The sequence below is a fragment of the Pygoscelis adeliae genome, unplaced genomic scaffold (genome assembly GCF_000699105.1).
Source record: "Pygoscelis adeliae isolate BGI_AS28 unplaced genomic scaffold, ASM69910v1 Scaffold465, whole genome shotgun sequence".
In the NCBI taxonomy this organism is placed as follows: Eukaryota; Metazoa; Chordata; class Aves; order Sphenisciformes; family Spheniscidae; genus Pygoscelis; species Pygoscelis adeliae.
This window is the reverse complement of record NW_008824812.1, coordinates 330,514-354,154: the sequence shown is the minus strand read 5'-3', so window position 1 is coordinate 354,154 and position 23,641 is coordinate 330,514. Positions and strand designations below refer to the sequence as shown.

General features: G+C 46.8%; 1 protein-coding gene across 1 annotated transcript in view; it reads right to left on the bottom strand.

The window, feature by feature from the left end:
- The window catches only part of ARHGEF9 (Cdc42 guanine nucleotide exchange factor (GEF) 9), a 194,620-nt gene extending 172,752 nt beyond the window's left edge, over positions 1 to 21,868 (bottom strand). Inside the window, exons 1-3 of the mRNA XM_009324258.1 lie at positions 19,701 to 21,868; positions 9,600 to 9,747; positions 6,826 to 6,935 (exon numbers count right to left, since the gene is read on the bottom strand). Of these exons, the coding sequence (XP_009322533.1) occupies positions 6,826 to 6,935; positions 9,600 to 9,747; positions 19,701 to 21,839 (2,397 nt within the window). The 5' untranslated portion in view covers positions 21,840 to 21,868. The remainder of the gene's footprint in view (positions 1 to 6,825; positions 6,936 to 9,599; positions 9,748 to 19,700) is intronic.
- Between the last annotated feature and the right edge of the window lie 1,773 nt (positions 21,869 to 23,641).

The window sequence follows — 23,641 nt, the reverse complement described above, 5'->3', positions numbered from 1 at the left end:
TCAACAGCTTTGGACACAGCATGGTATTGCACACAGCTCACACCACCACAGGAGTACAAGGACAGCCCTCCCACCTCCACACTGCGGCTCTCCATCACAGGAGCTGAAGGGGAATTGCCCTTGGCCGTGTCAGTCTGACGAAGCACTTTGGACCTCATCTCTGAGAGTACAGGGAGCCACACACATGGTAACCACTTCCCCTTCATCCCTTGATGAGTTTCTGGATGTACTCACTTAGCCCGTGACCAGTTGCTTCAGCAGCACTTTTGTATAGAAGATGCATCTCAGAATAACATCTCAGCAGCTACAGAAGAGATTTTGAAGCTATGACCTGTGCTTTCGCCGTTCCCTCCCAAATTTAGCTCCTTTTCAGCTAAATACTGGTGACAGAGCAGTGGCCTTGAATCACAAATGCAGCCAGAGCTCAGGAAGCACTACAAAAGCATTTGTTCCAATATTTACTCAGAGATTTTTCATGCTACACCTACCATGGACTTTAGTTTATTGAGAACATCGTGCACTGGGGAAGGGCAAACCACACGGAGTATATACTGCTGCCAAGCAAAATGTCATTAAGGTTTTAGCAATGCAACACAAATTGAGTTTACATTAAAGCTTCTTTTGTATAAACCATATCCCAGAGTGAAACACGGTGACAGAGCTGAGTAATGAGTTGAAGCAGAGCAATCAAGGTGGAACTACTGAGCAATACGGCAAAGGATCCATTCCAAGCTGATATTTAAGATGAGTATAGAGAGTTTAATCTGAACTATAGAAGAGGTGATGATGTACAGTCACCGTTATACACGCATTTCATACTATGCAGGATGCAGTACCTGCAGTTGCACAGAAAACACCCCAAGGTCCAATTGCACTATAAAGACCATCACGAACTGGAAGCTGAGATTCTTCTTACTATAGGCTTACACGTAACCTCTAAACAGCTGAGAACCTCTTCTAAGTCTGCAATTTCAAATCTCTCTCTTGCGCTACCCAGAACAGAAACCCACCACTCAAAGTTCACCATTCCGTCATTTCAAGCTTCTCCTTCCTGTAAAGACTGATGCTCACAGAAGCCCTGTCTGTCCCCAGGTGTGGTGGAGAAACACCCGTGCTAGGCACTGTTGGTCTAACACCAAAGCAATCAAGGCTTACGTCCCCCCAGCGCTGCTCTGTACAGAAACACAGCACTCTTAAATGTTATTTCGAAGCAAGACAAAATAACCAGAGCATGGTAAGTTTGTAAGTACTGCGCACTTCTGGTACTAGGAATCCTAAAGTGTATTTTGCACTAATACTCATCACACTGACTGGGGAGCAAGTTCAAAGCACGGTCCATTCATGCGAAATGGATGCAAATGGGTTTAGGGATAACCTAGAGTTCACCGGAGACTATACGGTGTTCACATGTTCTCTGTGCCCTGACCAGTTCATAAACTAAATTGGATTAGACACATCAGACCTCAGGTGCTTAAAAGGCTGCCCACTGCTGCAAACCCCACTAATTCAGAGATCCTTGCTGAGCACTCTTCGCACAGACAGATGGGGACCACGTAACAGCATTAGAGAGTTACGAGGCTCTGAGACAGGGGCATCAGGATCTGACAGCCTGGGCTGAATTGCTGTTTCCTCTTTGAATGAGCCAGGCAATTTTTATCTCTTTCTTTTAACCACGCTGCACAGACAGAGTTTTTCAGAACTTGCAAAAAACATTTATAAATGCCTAAGAGTGACTTCACGGAGGAAAACAAAGGAAAAAATTATATAAAGATTTCGGAGCACTGCTAAGTAGAGCAGCGTAATAGGTTTCTCAAGATATAAAACAAACCCCCCCAAAAATATACAGATCAGACATACCCTGCCAGGAGAAGTACTGAATGTTTAAAATGAGGGAAAAGAGATTAAAAGAGGCTGCATTTTCCTGGCAGCCCTCTATATGTGCATATAAACCTCTCGTAACCAGCGCACTGATATTTAAACTAATTAGCACCAGGAAAGCCACGGGACTATGCTTTTCTATCAGCCTATTCACATGGACAGAAGGACTAAAAATGACTATGATTACATACAGCTCACGTATCAGAATGCAGCAGTCCACAGTCCCTGCCACACCCCCTTCCTCCCCTAAGTAGCAAGGCGAGAGAAACATGGTGCAGGACACATTTCAAATAGAAAAAAATAACCCCACTAAACAAAATGCTCACTCAGCATTATGCTAGAAGATAAAAATAGAAAGCAGGAGAGCTGGTACTGAATATCAAGCAGCATTCCCTATTCATTGCAACACAGAGAGAACCCAAATCAACTTTCCCTTCACTCTGTTCTCTTGGAGGCTGCGCGTTGTTTGAATTTCCGATTCCTCATAAACACGCCAGTAGGGAATTAGCTTTGGGGAGCTGTGGACTCGCACATCCACCACCATTGCAATTCCTCATAAACACGCCAGTAGGGAATTAGCTTTGGGGAGCTGTGGATTCGCACAACCACCACCATTGCAATGGCAACCCCCCACCAGCCTCTCAAAATAGCTCATGACTTAGAGAGGAGAAAGGACAGGCTAGGTTGGTGGGGTTTTTGTGAATATCCAACACTTTTGCACAGCAGGCCTGCCTGTTATTAGTATAGGGGATGTCAAAGAAGCTGCCTCTCACGCAAAGTTTCCATTCCAACTAATTAGCAGTGGCTTCCTCCAGCATATAAATTTGGGCTTTAGTCCCTTGTACAAGAGCACGCAGGACAGGAAGGGGGAAAAGGAGCAGAGATCGGGAATGTTTGCAGTCATCTTTGCTAAGTTAAAGGCTAAAAATTAAATCTCTAGTCACAGGTAAGATAGAGAGAACCAACACACACTTGCCTCCACACACTGAGAGGATGGTTCCAATTCTGGAATGGGCGGAATCTCCTTCTGGAGTACGTCCCCACAGCATTTGTCTATGGAAAGAGCTGAAACGACTGGACAGCTAACTAGAAGCAACAAGTCCCTTCATAAATAGCAGCAGAGGCCAGTGATTTGGGTCAGAATGAAGCCAGTCCAGGATGGGACTGTCATCCTCTGCTTCTGCCATCCAGACCATAAAACATCTCCCAGAATTGCTCTGGGGCTGGAGAAAGTAACTCATTTCTCCCCTTCTCCATTGTCCCCAGGGATCAGCCATGGCCCAGCTGGCAGGACCTGCCTGAGGATAAATCTACCCTCGGCCCGTCAGAGCTAGGGAAGCCTTTTGGGTTACTCTTTGGCACTTCAGCTGTCTGCTGCAGTGAAGCCTGCAGTTTTGGGCACCTTGAGGTCCCATGCAAGTTGGTCTTGATTGTGCCAAACTGCTCCCACAAAAGCAAAGGCTCTGAGTGACCTAAGTCCTAAAAGCAAATGCTTTGCACATAAACTGTTTCAATTCAGAGTCTTCTCCAGGCTTAGAAGCATACTTCTGAAAAAAAAAAATACTGAAAGCTTTTAAAAGTTGACTCAGTTTGATCCTATTTACTTCTTTCCTGCTTCTTGAAATTAGGAGAGATATAAAAAAATCATTGCATGGCTCTGCGTGTACCACCCTCTGGTGCTTCAGTTTTCTTATCCCCACCTACGAAGCGGGAACAATAAACCTTACCTACTCTATAGAAAATTACTAAAGCTTGTGCTCAGACTTGCAGACGCTCACTTGTTAGGACAGCTTGGGCATAGAAGAGAGCCATGAGCAGCAAGAAATAACACAGGTCTGTGCATGCACACACATACTCCTAGGATGAAGATGAGATGCAGCACAGGATTAGACACTTGCCCTTCTCTCCTTTCCTGCTACCACCACTTATTTCTGCAACTGCATTTTGCCATCCCTGCTGTCTGGACAGATGGATTAAGACGCAGCCAGCTGCAAAGTGATGGACACTGTTACCAGATGTGACAAACGAGAGTGACAAGCAGTGGTCTTGACAAGCAGGGTTCCTCCTTGGGCTTAGGATCAGCCTCTCAGCCCAGACTCCTGGGTTAGCAGATAGTTAAGACCTGCCACTTCTAAATCACACATACAACTCTACCCCCCCAAAAAAAAAGAAAAAGAAAAAAGAAAAAAAGAGGAAGGGAGGGGGAGGGAAATGTTTTTTGCCAAAATCTGCACATTGCACAGAGCAAAGAATAAGCAGCCTCTGAGGGTTCCCAAGGCAGCTGCTCATCAACAGCTCTGCGTTTTTGCCTGACATGTAGTGATACCAATGCTCTTTTTGCACAACCACCCAGATCTCCTCAAGGGCCCAGATGGCACCAATGCCGCTAAGACAAGCCCAATGGTTTATCAGTCTCCTCTTGCTCTCTCTCCACCTCACGCATTCCCATTCAAGATAGAAATCAGGCACAGTTTCCGCAGAAGCCTGGCCTCTGGTTTGGAAGGATAACTTACTCCTTTCTGTGCTAGCTCTGCCACCTGACTGGTCGTCAGCTGTCAATGAATGCACCCGACAAGAGATACCCAAGCCCACATATCTTATCTCAAATTTATACATCTTGCCAAAGAAGAAATTTCTTTCTGGCAAAGAGGTGATTTACAGACCCATAGATCTTCACTCAGCTTGGGGCAGAGGCGACAGATGAATTTTCCAGCACTGCTATTGTGAGCCATATTTATATATCCTACTCTTGCAGCACTTAACACAGTACCTCTGATTTATAAACCCCGGCACAGGTTTCACACCTGCATGTTCACTGTAATGCAGGCTGAGCAACAAGCTGCCTAATGGCAGCGCTGAACAAGTCTCCGAGGGCGTCTTGATCAGCACCCAAACCCAATTCTCTGTCCCAGTGATGCACAGGCCTTTGGCACGCCCGTGTCTGAGCCGAACATCACACATGAGTCTCTGTGCTCATGAGAAGCTCATTTCCCTTTCTAATTCCACATCCTTCCTAGGCATCACCGCTGGAGAAGCAAAGTTCCTTAACTAACCCTTCCCAAACTTCAGCAGTAATTTTGGTTTGCTGAAGTTTCCCGTTGCCTTTGTAACGGTGCTCTAATGTCAGGCTCTATTTGCAATCAGAAACAGGTCTGGTTTTATTGAGATGACTCAGGACACAGGCCATCTTGTTTCTCATGCATTCAGTAGCAATACTGTGTCAAAACAGAATCGCACCTTGGTTTCCAAGCAGGGCCTGAAGGAAAGCTATGAAGGCTGCAAAACTTATGGCTCCTCTTAAGAGATTAAGAAAGTGTTTGATTAATTAAGGTAGACCAAACATATCCATGCACTGGCCAGCCCCAGATCCTGAACATGGAAATGGTTTATATGAATAACACACCTGATGATATGCCGAGGTAGGGCTTGCATACTGTGCAACGGGATACTTCATTGCTGTAACAGCAACTCTGCAGTCGCCTACCTTTATTCTGGCCCCGAGGACAAACAGCTCTATTGGATTTGGATCATTTTATCTTCCAGGAGCTTAGATGTTCAGCATGCCTATAACCAAAACAGCCTTCCTGAGTTGAAAGCAGCAGTTTATGTCTGGGAAGCAAGGTGGGACCCAAAGGGAAGGGAGAGAAAAGGAAAGGCTGAACTCCTTGTCTGTCTATCCTCTGGCTTGTGTCTCAGCCCACAAAGAAATCAGGAAAGAGAAAAGAAGTGATGCAAGATGGCATTCCAGAAAGTCACAAGTGGCTGAAATACCAGTGGTCCATCCCTGCACGTCTTCCCTGGAAGCCAACACCCAACGCAAGCAGGCTGGAGAAGTCAGTCTCACTCACAGCCAACTTACTGCTTCTATGATACAAAAACACAGACAGAGGCCAGGTCCTCCCTGGAAATCACATTTCAGGAAAGCAGTTCATCAGATATCAAAGGGAAAATGAATACAATAAAGGACTGGTAAGGAAGACAAGTAATGGGGAGGAAAAGAGCCACACAGACACAACTGCAGAAGGTCAGTTCCCCCTCTCAATTCCAGCAGGGAGATTCCTGGCTCCCAGATCATCCTTTGTTTGTCTGCCCTAGAGGAACAATAAGGGCTAAATCCCTTCTGCCCTATTCACTAGAAAACTCCCCTTGCATCACGTTAGTTGCCAGCTAGCAAATTGTTTTTGGACAATCCAGAGTCTTATATGTCGGGTACCAGCGAAACCAGACTCACAAATGACACAAATCTGAAACAAGACCATGGAATAACCAAGGTCGCCAGACTTCAAACGCACAGCACAGCATAGGTGAAGAGCAACCCCCCCCACAAGCAAGGAAACGTATCAGACAAATGGTCCAATTTTTGCCATCTTTTCTGAATTTTTCCCAGAGAAAGACATGGACATCCCCAGGCCCACAACAGCTTTTACTTCTCCCCGCTAGAAGTGTCATTCACAAAAAAAAGAACAAAGTGGATTGTGCCTATATTTGCGAAACGCTTTGGGAAAGAATCAGTGACATGAATTTGTCACCAAGACAGTGCTGGTAGCAGTACCAAACCCAAAAGACACATGGTTAAAAGGGAAAGGGGGGGGGGGAAAGATCATCAAAACCACAGAGCAAATCTATAGGTGATCTGAAACGTCACAGTTGCAGCCACCTGCAAGGAATACTCAGCCAAAGAAACGGGAGGCCCAATGCCTCCGTTAGACCATAAAGCCTCCGATATACATTGACGGGAAACTAATCCAGAGGGGAAAGGATAATGCACCTATTCTTTTATTGCTACAAAATAACTCCAATAACAAAAAAAATCCCCATCTGTAGCTGAAAGAACCACAGATTCAGGAAGCTGTTAGTAAAGCATGTTGTTAGTTTCCGAGGCTAAACACGTGGCAGGTAAATACTACCCCTGAAGCAGGCAGAGGCATATTTCAAACAACACCTTACCCTACTGATTTGCAGCTTCTCAGCTCCAGGCTTGAAGAGGTTCCATCGACGTCCACCGTTCCTGCAGTTCCCGCGCACCTTCAGAGTCTTTGAAGCCTGTTCGTTCTCAGCTGCCAGGATAAAATCCACAGGAAAAAAAAGGAACGACAAAAGATAAATGCTGTGCTTTAGCTCAGGCTGGGGGCGGAGGCTGTTCTTTTAAATGAAAGAAACAAAATTGTTTGCAAGAGACTCATTCAACCTCTTCTTTAGAAAAAGAGAGCAGAGAGTATATTTAGGTGCTTTATTCAGTGCTCTTGGGATAGAAGAAAAATAGCGCAGCTTGGATACTACAAAAAAACAGGCACAAACTAAGAGCCGAGAGCCAAATTCAGAGGTGGTGTAAGCAGGTGGGGTCAGACAAGCTGGGTGTGAAGCCAGAATGCTCTCCCAGGAGCACCGGGCAGCACTAGAGCCTCATCTGCATGCACCAGTATTAAGAGCGCAATCGCTCCTTGGGTCATAACTGCTAACAGCACCTCTGCAGTTTGGACCTGCAGAAATCCCAGCTTTACAGTCGTCGTGGTCCGTATGATGCAATGCCTTGAAAAAGAAACAGCTCCTCGAATTTATGCAGAAAACAGAAATGGAAAAGTCCATAAAAGCTGTTTTTAAAGAAACTGGGCTACTTCTCACCCCGAGCATTTCAGGCCAATCCCTCACAGATGCAATTCTGATCTAGCTTTAAGCGAGCTATACCATTTATACCAAATCTCAGCCTGGCCTTACAGATGGTACATACCCAAGCACAGAACAGCTTGTAAAGAGGTAAATGGTGGAGGAGGGCTGGCAACTCACCTTTCAAAATTAAGCTTCGCTTTTCTAATCAACGCAAATTTTCAGCTCCCCATCCTATCCCTCTCTTTTTGAGGTGAAACTGCCATTCTGTGTGAGACCGGGGTTTTTCCCTCCCACATTTGGCAAGGTTAGATGTTAATCCCTTCCTCCGTCAGACTCTTCGCATCCCCTAGCCTGGAGTGACAGCCACTGGGAGGAAGGAAGCAGAGCTGAGCACCGCTGGTGCCCCCACGGCGGCTGCCAGCACAGGCTCCTGTCCGCAGGTGCACGTGGCCCGGCCAGCGCACATATTGTGCCTGCGTATGCATACACACCCCCACGGGTGTTCCCATCCCCTGGAGGCTTGTCATCCCGTTCACAGAGAAAGGCATCTACGGAAGACAGCCAAATTCTGGAATTCTTCCCTGAAAGATGCACAACGCTAATTTTCTTTTCTCCTGATGCACCTCTAACCCAGGCAGAGGTTTCAGACTGTGTCAGTCCTGAGGGGTCTGAAACCAGCTAACAAAGCGTAAATGGTCCCAGGGTTTGGGAGAGCGGAGATCCACACCCCCGCTCCTGGGGTTTCAGGTCACCTTTACCTTACAGGGGCAAAACGCACACACACGCTACATGCTCCCTGCCCCCAAATCAAATAGGTGGGGACTCTGCTCTGCCCAGGACAGTGGCACAGAGTGCAGCAGAGCTGGGACCCTGCTGCAGCCCTGGCATGGCTGGGTGGGCAGCAATCCTAATTTTCTTCCAGCGTTGCTGGGAGAGAGATTGCACTGAGACCTATTTCCTAAACGCGATGCTGACGCAGGCAGCCTGCTGTTATTTTTAGCAACACACGTTTCACTTTCTAGACTCACAGAAAATCAAGCTGCAGAGCGAGCGCCGATTATAGCAAGAGGCTGCTACCAGGCTCCAGAGGCAACGTGCCGACATAGTAGCACTCAGGAGCAATGTGCAAACACAGTAATGCTCACATTTTGAGAGCTGCGTGTGTTACTCCCCATGTGCTAGAAACGTGTGCACCCCGACAGAAGAGCCATCAAAAAGGCAGCCACTTTGCCTTTTCCTTCCTAGTTCTTCTTAACCCTGATGTGCTGCCACCATCCATTAACTACTTGGATCCCTCGTGTGCTCCTGAGCAATGCCAGCACAGTCTGGCAGCACTCCCGTACTTGCCCATTGCTAAATCACAGGAGTCTTGGTGTTAGCAGTATCCCTTCAGGAAATAATGTCCTTACTCTAATTATCCATCTTTTTAATTAGAGGTTCAAAAAATGATGTCGTCTATTCAACCATCAGCCTATTTACCTGCCAACACAAGACCCTTTCAGCAAATACATTCTGTAGTGCTTTCTCTAGGGTCGTTTTGAGCAGGACAAATGCAGACGATAGCTCATCATAGTCTTTGGCTCATGAGATTCTCTGCTTGATCAGGAAGAGTACCCAAGCATAGGAGAAAAAAAAACCTCACTTCTTGCCGTGTTTCCAAACAAACATGAGACGTGAGTTTGATCTCAGTATCCATCACCGCTTGCCACCTCCAAATGGCAAGTACTCACAACAGAGGCTGGTAAGAGGACAGAAAGCCAAGAGGAAACTACCAAACAAAAACTCGCACAGACGTTGCTGAACAGCTTTTACACCTTATGTGCCTATCTGTTCATCTTCTCATAACCAAATTATAGGGACTGTGTTCAGAGACATTAAAGAGAGAAAATAGCCTTATTTCATAAAGACACTGTATACAAAAAGGTCTTATTAGCTAGCAAGAAACTCCGTAGCATGTGGCTATCAGAGCTCCCTCACCTGGCTCCAGGGTTGTAACAAGCATGGATGCGAGCCACACGTCTGACTTTTCAACCCATACTGCCCTTGGCTTGCTCTGCAGGATGGGCGAGACCCAAAAAACAAACCTGGGAGAAAAACACCGCGAAGCTACTCACCGCGTCTTCTGAGCAAGTGCTGCATGCGCCCTCCCACCTGGTCCAGCCCCATCGGGGTGCTCTGGGAGAGGGGTTCGGAGCGACATCTCTCCACAAGGACTTTGAAGGGTGGTGCTTGTGGGGATGGTTGAGAGGGATGAGACATCGGCTGGCAAGAAAAGGGTCAGAGAAGAATTTTACCAATATGCGTCACACCTCAGACAACGCAACCACAGAACATACAATAATACATATAATTTTCAAGACAGTGCAACACCTTAGACTTTCTCACTGCAACCTGCACCCACTTCATTTTTTTTTTGACTGAAAGATTAAGGCTCGCTGGCTCTGGTGTTGGAGTGCCCTAACTCCCATTGCATGGGGCTCATACCTTGAACACAGCTCACGGCGTTTATGTCCAACAACTTCCAGTGGCACGTAGCCTCTGAGGCACTTCTGAGAGTAACACGTGATGAAGATGTCTGCTTTCTGCACAGCATTTAGTCTACTCTCACGTTACCAAGTCCCAGCAGGAGCACACACAGGGAGTGAATGAGCTGGTGCCGAGGACCCAGGATAGCTAAAACATTTCAGGTTGGCTTTATGATGTGCAGCGAGGGCTGGCTGCTTTCTAAGGGACAGCAAACCAGCAGCCAAAGAGATAACCTGGTTGGCAGGATGGGGCCTCACCCACCAGCCCCATGCTACAGTGCCCAAGCAAGGGACCAGGCCAGGTCTGGAGACAGCGGCCAGGGTCAGCTAGACTTCAGATCTTTAGGCACATTCATGGTGATGAAGCAGGTCCAAGGTAAAGCAGGTGAGTCAGTTTACAGATCAGGGTCAGGCCCAGTGAGGGTAATCAGGGTCAGACAAAGCCCCATGACTGTTGGGCAGGTCCATGGTGGTAAGCCAGCTCCAGGTCAAGCCAGGAAATCATGCCTCAGGTTGGTGTCTAGCCCAGCAGGGCCCGTGGCCAGGCAAGGGCACAGCTGTAGCTGAGCTGGAGAGCAGTGCTCCTCCCATGTTGCTCAAGGAAGGACTGAGCACCCAGGGCAGAGCTTAAATGGGCTGCCAGGCCCATGGGTACGGTGTGGAGGCCCCAGGTGAGACTGCTTAGGGTCATTAAGAGCAATGAGTGCATTCCAAGCACCGTGAGGGGGGACAACTGGGAGGTCTGCTTCAACAGGCACTCCTGAACTGAGCTAGGAGATGCATCCTCTGGTGGTCTACAGGAAACTGTTAATTTCTGGTTTTTTTGTGCTGGGTTACAGCTATCAGTCACCACTGGTCTCCATGTACAGCCATGCTCAAGAGATGTGTGAGTAAGAAGTGGAAAATGGACCAAGAGGATTCTTCAGAAAGACCTCCAGCACTTGAAAGACATAGCCATGGAGTAGAGCAATGAGTCTGCAATGATGAGGTTTAGGAGAACAGTCTGTTTATGTGTGTGCTCATCCAGCAGCGTAATAATAGGATCTGCCCATCCCATTATAAAAATAAAAGTTACAAGTTCTTAGAATAAAGCTGGGATACCCATCAAGAATAAATCCTGCAAAACTCAAGGCTTCTTGATAATAAGATCCATGTAAAAGTGAATTAAATTAGTAACAGGATGTCATTTTCCTCATTCCCAAAAATCTTAACAAAACACGCCCTTCCAGGTATTTCCAGAGGTCATATTAGGTCTTTTCCAACTCCATAAACAGAAGCCTACAGATGGTCTACAAAGAGGACAGGAGGTGAATAAACATAACAGCATTGCTATAATTGCTGTGCTGCTGGAGTCGTCGGGAGGGTGCAGAGAGCCTTCTGGGGAGAGAAAGGACTCTTCATGTGTAGATGGATTTGAATCACTTTGGTGGAATACATAACAGCAAAAGAACGTATCAGACCCACTGACTGTCCTCCTTCAAAAGCCGAGTCTTACATCACTTAGCTGCTAACAAAGATCTAATACAAAGGCACCGACCCTCCTGCAACCCAGTATCCGTAAAATCAAGTCTCTTTATAAGCACAGCTGCTTTTCTTTCAAGATACTTCCTACCCACCCTACATCTTCTTCTGGCAGCTTCTGGTGTGTCTGGGGAGATGTACCCAGCTGCTTGCAGATGGCCTGGCCTTGCTCTGTATGAAATCCACCAAGGACCATCGGCTTCGGACCATGCTTCAGCCCTTTGTGTTATCCTTACAAGTTTTTCTAGGTCTTTTCCCAAAATACTGGGTTTTAGCTTATTGTAGGACATGAAACACAGGTAATATTCCCCGCTGATCAAAACAGGTCCAAAGTTGCTACTGTTGCTAAAAGGTTAGCTCCTAATCACATTGCCCAGCACTTCTAATGCTTGCTCTTTACAGCAGCACCGTTTGGACCAGAACAGGGTCCCGAAGCACCCAGTGCGCACACACACACACAGAGCTGGGCACAGTGCACCGAACGGGGTTGGTCTGCACCTTCCTCTGAACATCTGGTACAGGGGGCCACCGACAACACACCCCTCTGCACCATTTTCTCTCTAATGTATGTAGCACCTACCACCACAATTGGGGTTTTTTTTCAGTTATTATGGTGTGCCTCATTTCCAGGGAGAACACAAGTTACAGCCCTTGCCAGGTTTCGGATGGTCCAAATGCAAGGGTGGGGCAAACCACAGCACTTAAAAGTAAACTGGGACCTCTTTCTCGTTCTCTGAAAATGCCCAGGTATGTTTTTAGCAAAACTAGAACAATTATTTTCCCTGAAAGGTTCATAGAGGAAAGCAGAAATTATCACAGTAGTTTCTCTGGAAGCTGACTGATAACAACTGCTAACAAGACACGTCCTCTGTATCAATAGCCTACGAAATATTACTTGAAACAGTAAGATACTTGCAATTGATTGCATAAAGTGGTCAAATACCCCAGTTATACCTTAACGTATCGTAACATTAATCCAAAGAATGAATTAGCATTTATAGCTAACTGGAGACAAAGGTTGGCGTTTCCCTCACTTTTGGGTGACTCCAACTTCTATTATCCTATTTCAGGAGGAAAAGACCCTGAAAGAGACAACTTGTACAGCGATATTTTGCAGAATGGAATTTTCTTTTTAAAAAAAAAAAAAATCACAATTCAAACTCCTACTTTTCATTTCATTCTCTGACATGTGACACCAGGAAAGTCTTGTGTATAATCTTGGAGTCAAGAAATCAGCAGAAAAATCAGTTTACAAAGGACAGGAGAAGAAAACAGGAGGAGCTCCTCACTGGGAGGCTTCTAGCCTCAATTAGAGACAGAATTGTCATACTTCCACAGCCCTGCTAATAACTGGGTGCCTCATGGTTTGGTGTATCTGTCCTCCAGACTCTAGCAGCCCCAGTTTTCACTGGTGTGCTATTATCTTTATTTACAGATGAAGAACGAAGTGGACGGACTATAATTACCCCAAAGGCACAGTGGGAGTCTGTGGATGAATTAAGGCTTGATCTCCTGTTCCCTGCTCCCAGCACCAGCCCCGTGTCCAGTGACCCAGTACGCTTCTCTTGACTGGATAATGGCTGGGAGGAGGTAAAAGCCACAGGAAACCTTCCACCCAGAGAAGTTTCAGACAAACAGTCCCTTTAGCATATAGGCCAGCAATGCCCAGAGGTCCCCATTCGTATCACTACTCTGATGGCACCAAGGATGGCAGGACGTGGCCTGTTGTAACTTTGAGGCTGGGAACTAGATGAAGGCAAGACCCAACAAGTATTTTAAGAAAACGTGGAAATCTGAATTATCCATGTGTTCAGTAGCTGGTTATATATACATGTAAAGCCTATCAGCTTTGCAAACTCAACCTGCCTTGCCAAACTCCACCATGCTAAAAAAATGTTTCCCAAAAAAACCCTACCCCACTATAGAGAGCACTAAATATAGGGTTTAACTCAAGATTTTCCTAACACCTCGTGGCTATTAAAAATACGAAAATCTGAACAGCTTGGAGATAGGCTTTAGAGGTTTTGCCTCCACTAAAAATAAGATGATTGTCAGATATAACCATATTAAAAGCCATAAATACACAGAATCTTCATTCTGCAATTAAATCCTACCTCGCTACAGACAGGAGTATAGTGTTCTTCTGGCAACGGCAGGATTTAGAAAGTAAAGTACTATTTCTTAATTTGGAAGGACTATGAATTCTTTTGTAAGCACAACTACCAGCAGTAGGCTGAGACACAACCCAGCGTACTGCCAATAACCTGGAGATGAAACTGTGTTCAGTTTTGGGCCCCTCACTACAAGAAGGATGTTGAGATGTTGGAACGTGTCCAGAGAAGGGCAACGAGGCTGGTGAGGGGTCTGGAGAACAAGTCTGATGAGGAGCGGCTGAGGGAGCTGGGGTTGTTCAGCCTGGAGAAAAGGAGGCTGAGGGGAGACCTCATCGCTCTCTACAACTACCTGAAAGGAGGTTGTAGCGAGGGGGGGGTCGGTCTCTTCTCCCAAGTAACTGGCGAAAGGACGAGAGGAAATGGCCTCAAGTTGCGCCAGGGGAGGTTTAGATTGGATGTGAGGAAAAATTTCTTTACTGAAAGAGTGGTTAAACATTGGAACAGGCTGGCCAGGGGAGTGGTTGAGTCACCATCCCTGGAAGTATTTAAAAGACGGGTAGATGAGGCACTTAGGGACATGGTTTAGTGGGCATGGGGGTGTTGGGTTGATGGTTGGACTCGATGATCTTGGAGGTCTCTTCCAACCTTAATGATTCTATGATTCTATGATTCTATGAAGAGAGCTCTGACGATCAGCTCTCAGACACAGCCTTTTCCTGGTTAGTGTCATTCAACAGAGCAGGGAGGGAAAAGACAAATCGACTCAGCAGTCCCATTTCTGCAGCTGCTCCCAAATGTTCTGTAAATAAAACAACCTCAAGCTAACGGTCACTATGAGAACTTGTTGCACATCACTTGCAATTTCTCATCAAACACAGACAAAGAAAGTTGCTGCATCTTCCTCTCCTGAAAAGGCACTTGCAGCTGCTGCACTAAAGGAAAACACCAAACCTGTGGGAGGATCCGAGATGTTCCCCAGCTATCAGATCGCAAATCTGCAAAGGCATCCTCTGGCATGCGCACGCTCAGGCAAATCAGTAATCCTGTGCTTCCAGTTAGACCCACCGCACAGGGAAAGTCTGCGATTTTCCCACACAGAGCAACACAGTGTGCAGCTATCGCACAGAAATCACAGAACCTACTAACGCCGTGAAAGCACCGATCCTGCGCCATTCAGTATGGGCCACTCCGCAACAGGGAGCGCCTTTATGGCACCTGGACCGGTTGGCTCCTAAGTACGGGACTCAGAGGAACAAACTCGACGGCTGCTCAAGGGAAACATCTGCAACCATCTGCCGCGATGCTGAGAAGTGAGTTCGATCAGACAGCCCCTTACAGGACTCTGAAACCAAACTGGCTGGGAAACCCGGGCCATCCCGGGTCAGCCTGCCGCCCCATCCTATGGGACGGACACCTTTTGCCCAGGTTGACAAGCCTGTACAAATCTCATTTTCACCCTTCTGGCAATCATAAATTCCCCCGGAAAATGGCATCACAAAACCAACTGCTGTCTACGTGCAGCCACAACAGCCAGCAGCAAGCTGCAGCCTGTAAACCTTTTGGAGATAAAATTCAAAATCCTAAGGAAAAAGATAAGGCTTTCTGTTCCGTAAAAATAAACTCTTATTTCACAAATAAACCAGCAGAGGGCATAGAAAGACTGCAGTGAAAACCCTCTGCTCCTTCACTGCAAGAGTGACACAAGCCAAAATGCTCTCTCTGCAGTGCCCCGTCCCTGTGTGTGCCCCTGAGACGAGCGGGGAGGATCTCCCTGCCAGCCATAAGCCTGAATCAAGTTTCTGGGTCCCAAAAACTCTGAACTGATGCCTGAAATCTGAAGTCAGATGCATATTTTGCAACCTTTCCTTGTGTCATTCCCAAAGGAGGTATCAAATCCCCCACAAACCCTATCCAAGGACACATCAGGTGGTTTGAAACCCCGATGGAAAAGCCAGAACCGCAAAGTAGTCTATGTGGTATCAAATCTTCCCTCCACCTAAGCATCATCTCAAGCTACTGGAAGCGGTCAAATACAACTTCTGGGGCTATGTCTGACGCCCTGCAGCAGCATTCTCCCTGTTGGGATGCTGTGGTGTTTTCAGAGGTGGGATGAAGATCATTCACTTCAGTGGGGACATGGAAAATGGAAACTTTTGTAGTTTGCAACTGTCCAAAATCTAGTAACACCTCCATATCATCTTTCAGTTCATTTCTCATATCTACCTCTCAAAATAAGGAAGGCACTTTCATTCCAGAGTTGCAGCAGTGTGAGTGGTGAAATCAGTAATTCATTTCCCATTGACAATCTGTTTTGACCTTTACTGTTCTTTCAAATCCTCAAAATGTTTCTATCGCCACTGTTCCACAAATTCCCAAAACAAACGACAATTTGGGATGGGGTCTGAAAGCAACTAGGCAGGGGGACAGTTTGAGAAGTAAGCGGTTTTCTACCTTTCTACAGCTGCTCTTAAAATGCTGCTGCAATGCTATTTCCTCTACAGCATTAAGATCAATTCCTGTTGAGCTGTTACTTGCCTGTAACATCACTCAGCTCCTGCCCAAAGACATTACAATTTTAAAAGGCAAGACTAGGAAAGCAAGAAACAGGGGCATTAATTGCAGGAGAGTACAGCTAAACAGATCTGCTACCACTAGGACCAGTGCACAGGTCCCCTAAATCCCACTCCAGCATCCTTTGTGCTACACCAGCCTCATTCTCTTCTATCACCTCCTAACAGGTTTGGGCAGGGAGGCTCAGTAAGAACCGGCACTTTTGTGCTTTGTGTGGGACAATATGTAGGTTGTTTTGAAAATATTTGCCTGAGCTATTTCTGCTCTACACTGCTAGCACACTTTAAAACTGCTGGAGCGCTTGCTTACAGCAGCTGACCAAGCCAAGCCGCCCCGTCCTGGCAGCACCTTCTCCCTACTTGTGGTTGAGCATTTCACTTGAAATACAAATCCTTCAATTAACGCAGAGCAGCCTGGAGTGGAGGCAGGAGGGCCAACAACTGTCCTGGGGAACAGGTGCCAGCAAAGAGCTGGATTTAGCCCTAAAACAATAACAGGCTGCTGCTACTGTCACGCTCAGGCTGAAGTTATTCCTCTTGCATGTTTATTTTTGGCAAAACGTTTCCGAGTGCCGCTCCCTGATGAGAGATAGGCAAGCGAATCCCCCGGGTATCTCAGGACATTTGTTACTGGAGCTGCTGGCGGACTCTCTAGGTGCGTTCCTATCCAAGAGTATCCCTTCTTTAGCCTCACTCTTGACTGCTCTAGGTTTGATGCTGCCGCCAGATCACTGTGTGTTTCTAAATCTCTAGTCCGAGTTTCTGGGATGCAGAAGGTGTTTACAAACCAGGGCGGGCTGTATGCTTTCCCTTCCATCCCGCTGCTGCTTCTGCCTAGTGAGGCAGCAGGCCTTCCGTGAAGCCGGGAGCCACGGCAATCCGGAGGTCGTACTGCTATCGCCACACTCGACGGGAACTCGGGGGAGGTTTCCTGTCCAGTTATCTCAAGTACCATATTTAAGTTTCTTGGTGATGTTTGTAAGCTGCAACAGCTGAGCTGGGACTTACCGCATCTCCTGTTCACACAGGTGACCTGGGAAATTGCTCAGATTTTGCCCTAAAAGCTCTGCGATTAGGCATGCAGCCATCGCCCTCAGCTAGCAGAGATGTGGCTGCTCTGGGAAAAGAGTGCCAATACTTTCCTCGGCTCCACTCAATCCTTTCGTGCCTCTGTTATCTTGCTCCTGCCCAGAATACTTTCAGTTTGGTCCCTGTGAAGGGACATCAAACCACAGCCCTTCTCATTCAAGCTCCTCCTAAAAACATTTCTTCTAGAAACCACAAGAAGTGACTAACCGCTATTCACCCCACTTCGTAAGTGCCTGGAATTACACAGCGAGCTGTCTCTATTTTTTTGTATTACACAAAACGGAGCAGAAAAACAAATCCAGGAATAACTAACAATGGTACTGCCCATTTTAGCTGGGAGTCAGAAGTTCAGATTTTTTTCCCCCGGCATTTCTAATCTGCTGCCAATTTTCAAACACTTCCCCTCTTGGCTCAGAAGTTACAGTGACCCCTTTTCTAACAGGGAACAATGTCATCACCTCTGTAACATCTCTGGCCTCTCCGAGCCCAAAAGGAAAGGAGAAAGTTTCTTCACGAATTGACCCAATTCCCTACCTGGCACCTTAAAACAAAAAAGAAAGTCATCATTTCAGCCTCAGCTAATCAGCAGGGACCCAAAAGAAAACAGCTGGGCTTCACGCTGGGTCCTGCCACGGGTTGTCCACAAACCTGAACTGATTCTACAACTGGCATGGAGCGACGTGAGCCTCGGTAGACCCTTCCGTGGCTGAGCAGGGTGCAAAACTGCCTCTCCTGTGAGACGCAAGGCTGGGCCATGCTGGCAAGTGACCTGGCACAGCTGCTGCGGCTGCTGCCGCTCACAGATTTCTGCTCCACACACAGCGATACGTGCGCAGGTGCTACAGCAATGGGCTGAGAGTTAATGGGGGCGTCTATCGCCTTCAGGAAGCCTTTTCTCATCCTGTATGTATGACTCCCTCATCCATAGGACTTCTGAGGTTTCCTAGCATTAAGCTGGACAATACAGATTTGTAATATCCAGAACCTAGTCCAAAATGCAATGTCCACTTAAATGTTTTGACAATTTTAAGGGCTTCGAAAGGCTTGCTTGTAACAAACAGGAATGCACTGCCATAATTACAGCCACCACCACTGCCCACCTTTCACTTAGGGCTGGGTATTTAACACCCCAAAAGGCTATGTCATTTTGTGTAGAGGCAGATGCAAGGCAGCTCTGACCAGACGCCCACTCGGCGTGTAGTCACATTAGGAAGGCATTTTGCTCACACTACGCACCCAGCCCCTTAGCAAGGCTTTCTGCTACAGGCTCAGCACCAAACTATACAGGCCACACAACTTCTGACAGGTTTGGAGCAGGGAGAGAGCTCATTTAGATCTGCCAGAGAAATGATCTGATGAGCTTTACAAGACAGGGGCCGCCTTTTTTTTTTTCCCTGTTCTTGCACTTTGTGCCAGGACTCTGGTATTCTAGATGCTGCGTTGTAACCAGCACCACCTAACAAAAATCAACGACCACCACCTCTACCACTTTTTCAGGTAACAGGAATGCACTGCCATAATTACAGCCACCACCACTGCCCACCTTTCACTTAGGGCTGGGTATTTAACACCCCAAAAGGCTATGTCATTTTGTGTAGAGGCAGATGCAAGGCAGCTCTGACCAGACGCCCACTCGGCGTGTAGTCACATTAGGAAGGCATTTTGCTCACACTACGCACCCAGCCCCTTAGCAAGGCTTTCTGCTACAGGCTCAGCACCAAACTATACAGGCCACACAACTTCTGACAGGTTTGGAGCAGGGAGAGAGCTCATTTAGATCTGCCAGAGAAATGATCTGATGAGCTTTACAAGACAGGGGCCACCTTTTTTTTTTTTTCCTGTTCTTGCACTGTGTGCCAGGACTCTGACTGGTATTCTAGATGCTGCGTTGTAACCAGCATCACCTAACAAAAATCAACGACCACCACCTCTACCACTTTTTCAGGTAAGAAAACACAAGGGCCATAGTGCAATTGCTGAACGCCATTTGTCCACGGCACACTTCAAAACTCTGAATTTGTCAAAAGCACTCTTCTTACAAGTTTCGACTTCAAATGAACTAAATGCAGCAAGGAAAAAAATTAAAGGTAGCGCCTAGAAATACATAAACTTCTGCTACAGCCCTCTTCTAGAGGCACTGATACAAACAAATGGCCAAAGGGTCGTAGGAGGAGCAGCTCTGAAGGTTCACACTAATAGGTCAGGGATATGCCTGTTAACTGACTCCTCTCAGGCTGATGTAAAAGCTGTGACTACTGCCATCATTCACATGACGGTCTACTTAACTGAAAAACCCAATGAGGAATATATAAAAATGCTTTCAAGTGCAAACCATCTTCATAAGGTGCGTAACAGTATGGTCTTATTGAAAACATTACAGTAAAAGGTACTCATACCTTTCCGTTTTTGAGCCGTCCGGAGGAGACAATTCTAGAGACGTGCACTTGGAACGGACGGCACTCGTCGTTACAGTTAAACTGTTCCCCTCTGTCAGTTACCTCTACAGAGTTTTGTTCTACAAATGAAGTGGTTCCGCACTTTTTAATGTGGCAATCAGTCTGCTCTAAAACCTGTCCTTTAACTGTTGCACATTCTATAAAAGTCACTACAGAAAAGTCACCATCAGCAGCTGGAGAACAGCCCAGGTCCGCAGCATCCAGATTATTCACAGGAAGATCTTGAGAATGTGGCAGGGCCCTGCCCACCACCTGTGTCTTCTCTGGAGTACTGCCCAAGTCCTGAATCCCCAGCTCACCTCTAGACAAGTCTTGCAAAGACAGCTCAGGATTTCTTAAGTCCTGCATATCCAGTTCTGTCTTTGAAAGCTCCTGAGCCACTGCTGGAGACGGACCTGTGTCTTTAGCAACCACCGGAGCACAAGCCACGTCCTCAGTATCAAGTTTAGTCAGGGTCATCTGTGGAAGGTGGATCACAGCCTCAGTCGCTGCAGAAAAGTCACCATCTGCAGCTGAAGAACGGCCCAGGTCCGCAGTATCCAGATTATTCACAGGAAGACCTTGAGAACATGGCAGGTCCCTGCCCGTGACCTGTGCCTTCTCTGGAGAACTGCCCGAATCCTGAATCTGTTTAGTCAGAGTCGTCTGTGGGAAGTCGGTCAGATCCTCAGAGGAGTCTTTAGTATTTAGCTCAGTGAGAGAGTCATCTGCGAGCTCTGGCAGGTGGGAGATGGACGGTTCTGGCTCAAAGGGAGAAAGTGATGTTTCATTAAATCTATCATTCTCGCTGCCCAGGGCAGAGGAGCCAACGTCTTGCGACACTTCTGTCATTTTGCACTGCTGCATGGGCTCCTTCCCCACCAAACTCTCAAAGCTCAGATTGTCCCATGTGCCTGAATCTGGGGACTGCAGGCACGCTCCCACCGTGCAGAAGGCCCTTGCGCCCTCGTTCTCGATAACCAAGCCCTCTTTCTGGGAGGTAACATCCTGCCTCCAGCTTCGGAAACTCCGCTGAGGCCTTTTCTCATCAGGCGAAAATGCCCTTGAGGAGCCTCGCAGCCTCCGGGCTGCCTCGGCCACACTGCTGAAGAACCTCACAACACCCCCAAAGTGAGTGGCTTTGGTTGCACTGTTTGATTTTTTCCGCTGGCTGAGATTCTCCTCACATCTCGTATCAAAGTCAAAATAAGAAGTAGAATGATCAGTTATATTTTCTAAGTTCTGGAAATTGGTTTCAGCCCTTTGATCTGGAAGCTTTGAATTATCTTTGCCAGTTAATGAAATTCCTTTCAGATAGCTCCATACATCAGAGCTTCTTCCTCTTCTGCTCTCCTGTGGGAGCACAGTACACCTCTTTTGATTGTCCCCTTCTGTAATTGCAGGACTCTTAAAGTTTTCAAAATTCAAAGACTCACTCTTTCTAGCTGGTATTCTATGGCAGTTACTATCATTATCTTCACTGTGTAATCTGACACTAATATCCCTGAGACATTTACTTTCATTGGCATCAATTTCAGGAATGCTGATATTCAGCTCTATGTCTTCAAAAGAAGAATCCAAATCATCAATGTACCCCGCATACGAGTGGCGGGAGGGCCTCCGACTGTCACCCAGTTTCTTAACCCTGTAGACAGCTCTTTGCCCGCTGGCATGATGGTCCTCCTCAGGGTCACAAGCAACCTGGACTCTGGATGCCCTCAAATCCACATTCTTAGGCATCCTGGAGGTTCTTCCCTTTTTTAACGGCCTTACCCTGTCCATGAAGGATGGTTTTTTTAATTCTGAGACCTCAGAGGTAACTCCCAGTAGGATCATGGACTGGGGTCTTCCTTTATTCGTAGAGAGTCCTTTCCTTCGTCTAACAAAATTCCAGATCCGGTTGCCCTTGGTTGTCTTCTTATACCTGGGTGCTTCCTCCCGTTCATTCGGGATTGCATCGCTGGAGGTGCAGTGCTCAGCACCACAGACCTCCAACGCGTCAGTACTCCCTTCCTCCATGTTTGCTTGGAAAATCCTGTTTGCATATCCATTTGGAGCTATCATGGGACCAGTATGCCGACGGCCCGCTACAACTTCCATCGCCCTGGCTCACAGGCTGGTATCAGGGGTCACAGATGCATTGTCTTCAGATTGTTTTCTTCACAAGACTTAAGGAAAAAAGAACAAAGGAATGCAATTAGGAGCAGAAAGGTTTTTTAGAACACGTTTGTTAAAGCATCACAGGTCAAATCTTATCCCAGTGGCAGTGGTGGTTTTGCCACTGATTTCAGTGAGGCTGAAATTTTGCTCCCAAACCATATAAATTTTAAAGCAATTTAAATGACTGAAGATTTAGTAACCGCAAATAAACTTCCTGCATTAATAAAGTTACCACAAAGTATACGCAGAATACCATAAATCACACCTTCATTTTGCAAATCGCTAGGACTCTAAATAAGTCAGAGTACATGACAGAGGGGAAAAGAGGAAATTACAGTAAAACGTCCCTTCTGTCATCTTCACCAGTCCCATCTGCCAGGAACCAGCGATGCACTCCCGACGAGTTCAGTCTCTTCAGGCAGGCATTCAAAGAAAAGTCAGGATAAGCCTTTTCCTGGAACCAATGCAATTCTGAAATACTACAATATCGGAAAACTCATGGAATATCCAAGCCAGGTTTTTCCCACTCCAGCTATGGCACCAGCGTGGGAATCCCTTGCTGGAACTGGACTGCTAAATGAAAGCTGCTTGGCCACCACTCAGTGCTACACAAAACACATGTGTTCCCCTCAAGTGAGTTCCACCCTAAGTGAACAGGATTAAAACTACAAGTACTACCCCATATGCAGCAGCAATGGAAACCACTCCAAACCCTTTGTAGGAATACATTGAACTCCTGCTTGTACAGATCCTAAGCTTCCCTTCCACTGGTGTACCTCTGCCCTGTCTCGCTGCTACAGCTTCCTAAGGTGGTCCTGGGTTTACTGTCTGCCTTCGTGACATGCAAAACTACATGCCAGGCACTAAACAGTGTTAAATTCCCTCAATTCCCAATTACTCTCAGGAGGAAGAAGGAAGCAAGAGTAGGAACAAGAAGGGGTACAGGCCCAGGGACACGGGTTCGACAATGGAAAAGCTCTCCATTTTCCCCCAAGCAGAGGGAGAACAGGCAGTCATACAGCAGCGCTTTGACACAAAGGCATGAAGCTCACTCCCGCTCTCATCCATTTCACTCTTACTGCTCTATGAACAGTCCCCGTATCTATAAAAAAACCCATTACACTCACTATTTCTATTAAAACGAAGGTTACTAATGCAGCAGGTACTGCCCTGGACACCTCATGGACAAGGAAAGGCTCACCCTTGCATTCAGTCAAATAAGCCACTGTTTCTACTTTGCCACCACGTCTATCTTCAGTAAGCTACAACCCATGAGACCTCCACGGATGGCAGAGGCACCAAGGAACCAGAGCACAGCCAAGTAAGGTCGAAAACCTTAACAGAAACAACTACTATCCTGCTTTTTTATGAACTGCAGTCACCTGGCTTTTGCTACAGCCATGACACAGAGGTTGTGCCAAGCATTTCCGGCACCAACGGTACTTAGGGTAGCAAAAATGAATGTTTGCTACTGTGGTGGGTTGACCGTGGCCAGCTGCCAGATGTCCACCCCACCGCGCCATCACTCCCGCTCCCCAAACAGGACAGGGGGAAAAAGTAAGACGGAAAAGCTCATGGGTTGATATGAAGATATGGAGACGCCTTATCAATTACTGTCACAGGCAAAAGAGACTCAACTTGGGGAAAATTAATTTTATTTACTGCCAATTAAAATCAATTTGGATAATGAGAAGCCAAGATAAAACTAACACAACACCTTACCCCCACCCACCCCCTTTTTC